The sequence below is a fragment of the Ooceraea biroi genome, chromosome 13 (genome assembly GCF_003672135.1).
Source record: "Ooceraea biroi isolate clonal line C1 chromosome 13, Obir_v5.4, whole genome shotgun sequence".
Classification (NCBI taxonomy): domain Eukaryota; kingdom Metazoa; phylum Arthropoda; class Insecta; order Hymenoptera; family Formicidae; genus Ooceraea; species Ooceraea biroi.
Genome location: NC_039518.1, coordinates 5,954,492 through 5,957,445, shown reverse-complemented (window position 1 = coordinate 5,957,445; position 2,954 = coordinate 5,954,492). Strand labels below are relative to the sequence as shown.

The following is a 2,954-nucleotide window of genomic DNA, read 5'->3' as shown; positions in this document are numbered from 1 at the left end:
TCCCCGGAATCCCCGTGGCTTCGAGTTTGAGAACTTCCAGGCACATCGCGAGACTCGTGATGAAATCCGACGAGTCTCGTAAGTCCCAAGGATTAATCCATGTGGTTCGGCACCACCAGCGATGGCAATCTGTCCCCGTCAATCGCGAGTCGAGCAAGGATACTCTTATCGTCCTTTCGCGCTTTTACCCCGATTTATTTCCGTGAGCGCAATCCGCGCGCGAGATAAGCCATCGCTGTTATCGCGCTTATTACTTCGGTAAGACACCCGCTGCGCGTCAGTCCCCTTTCGAATGTCGCTGAGTTCTCCTTGAGTTAAATCAACGAGGCAATATCCCGCGCGCTCTCGCCGCGGTATAAATCGCAATTTAATCTGCGCTTAAAGCGCGATTAATAATGATCGTATCGTAGGTTCGCGCGCCGTCCCATAGAGCCCTCGATAAATAACGTTTCCCAGCGATAACCTTATGAACGGTCGAACATACGATACGGGGACTCTCTATAAAAGGTCACGCGCCATTGATTATGAAGTTCGTTGATTCGCGAACGCGACGTGGGTCTCCTCCTTCCCTTCTGGGGACGCGCCGCACGATCGCTGAATTATTTTAAACGCGGGCGAGGGGTTCCACGTTTCGCAAGACTCACCGTTGCCAGGAAAGGCTCGCGACGATATTTACCGGCGGTGAGAACATTTGAGGAAAATCTCGGCGACACGAGGATTTACTACAAGGATCCTGGAAAGGTCGTGAGGAGATCCGTCTTGCGTGCACCTCGCAACCTTCGTCGAAACGTTATTTCTACGCGGAGACAGCCCGCTGCAGTCGAGCGACGCGACCGATCCGAGAGGATTCTTGCCGTTTGCGGGAAATGTGATTTTAACGCGAGAATCCGTTCTCTCTCGCATCGAACATGGATCCAAGCGGAGCGAGCGCTTGCCGACGAGACGGCGCACGGTGGGAGAAAAGGCTCTGTTTCCGGACAAAAATCTACCGACAGTCCAATTTTCAACCGATTTGACAAATTTTTGTTTTAACTTACTCGTTATGAGTTCCTCTACAACTTATTACTGCTCATTTTTCAAGATAAAGCTGAAATTCAAAATGGCGCATCCATTATGGATATCTCCCGTGATGGTGAATATATTCCTATATTATCTACGTATTAGGTTGGTGCAAATGAAATGGCCGTTTTTGAATTTGAACTTTAAAGCTTTATTTGGCAAACTTAACACTTACTATATTAATCAAAATAGTCTCCATCTATTTCAATGCATTTGTTCCAACGCGATACAAGTGTATCAATACCATGTTTAAAAAAATCTGAAGAACGAGAGCCGATGAACTCATGGAATGCATCCTTTACACGCTTTTCTTCTTGGAAAACTTTTCCAGTTAGAAACCCATCCAAATGTTTGAACAAATGATAATCAGTCGGTGAAATATCTGGAGAATAAGGAGGATGAGGGAGAACTTCGATGTTTAACTTGGATAATTTTTTTATGGTCTTTTTTGCAACGTGTGGCCTAGCATTATCGTGAAGTAACAATACACCATGTCTATTGACCAATGCCGGCTGTTGAGCGCACAGGTTTGCATACGTAACGTCAATTTCCTGACAGTATTTATCAGCGTTTATAGCCTCACCTTGTTTGTTAAATGAATAATGCACGATTCCCTTACTTGACCACCATACTGAAACCATAATCTTTTTGGGATGAAGGTTCGGCTTTGGCATACGTTTTGGAGGCTCATTCACATTCAGCCACTGTGCAGATCGTCGACGGTTATCATATAATATCCATTTTTCATCGCACGTCACAATTCTGTGCAATATTCCATCATTATTATGCCGGGAAAGCAAAGAAATGCAGGTTTCTAAACGTCTTATTTTGTCTCTCTCCGTCAATTCATGGGGAACCCATTTATCCAATTTCTTCACTTTTCCCAGCCTTCGTAAATGTCTGACGACAGTTGAGTGATGAACATTGAGCCTTTCTGCAACCTCTCGAACTGTTAATGTCGGATCCACTTCGATCATGTCCTTTAAAATAGTGTCATCAATGACGAAAGGTGCATGTCCACGAGGCAAATTGTCAAGGTTTGCGTCTCCAGATCGAAACTTTTCAAACCAACGCCTCGTTCTTCTTTCATTCGCGGAACCTTCGCCGAAAGCCGTATTAATATTTCGCGTTGCCAGGGCCGCACTATGACCGAGTTTGAACTCGTACAAAGAAATTATTCGAATTACCTTATTTTCCATCTTGACATAAACATGAATTTCAACAACCACTATCCTACTAAAAAAGTCAGATTATGTATACAAATTCACGCGCGGGAAATGTACTTTTGATATAGTATACATACAGCGCTGTCGGCGCGGAAGAAAGGTGAACTACAAAGGTGAGAAGTTTAAAATAAGAAAAACGGCCATTTCATTTGCACCAACCTAATATATACAGATTTAAAATATATAAAAATAAAAAAACAAAACCACAAAAAGCATAAAAAGATAGATAAGAACCCTTTTACACACACAACACACGCGCGCGCGCGCGCACACATATACATTTTTACATATCTTGTGGTAAAAGGGAGTAAGTATTGCGTTATTAATAAAATACTTTAATAAAGTAAAATTCAGTCACTCGTTAAAAATTGAAATATAGATTACGGATTTGTAATTAGCGATCCCAGAAACTTAGATATCAATTTCTGTGCAGATTACTGAATAATGAAAAATTTCGTTTTTCTTAACTGCCATATCGAATGTTATTCTGAATTTAAACAATTTGATCTCAGATTCGTATTTAGTGACTCTAAAAATCTGTATATACGTAGGTAATATATTCACCATCACGGGAGTTTAATATGTTTGACCACCATAATGAATGCGCCATTTTGAATTTCAGCTTTATCTTGAAAAATTAGCAGTAATACGTTATAGAGGAACTCATAA

At 41.9% G+C, this 2,954-nt stretch overlaps 1 protein-coding gene across 1 annotated transcript; it reads right to left on the bottom strand.

The window, feature by feature from the left end:
- Positions 1 to 1,204: 1,204 nt before the first annotated feature.
- Positions 1,205 to 2,444, bottom strand: LOC105275939 (histone-lysine N-methyltransferase SETMAR-like). Its single transcript, XM_011333159.3, has one exon. The coding sequence runs from the start codon at positions 2,256 to 2,258 to the stop codon at positions 1,239 to 1,241; it is 1,020 nt and encodes a 339-aa protein (XP_011331461.2). The 5' UTR covers positions 2,259 to 2,444; the 3' UTR covers positions 1,205 to 1,238.
- Between the last annotated feature and the right edge of the window lie 510 nt (positions 2,445 to 2,954).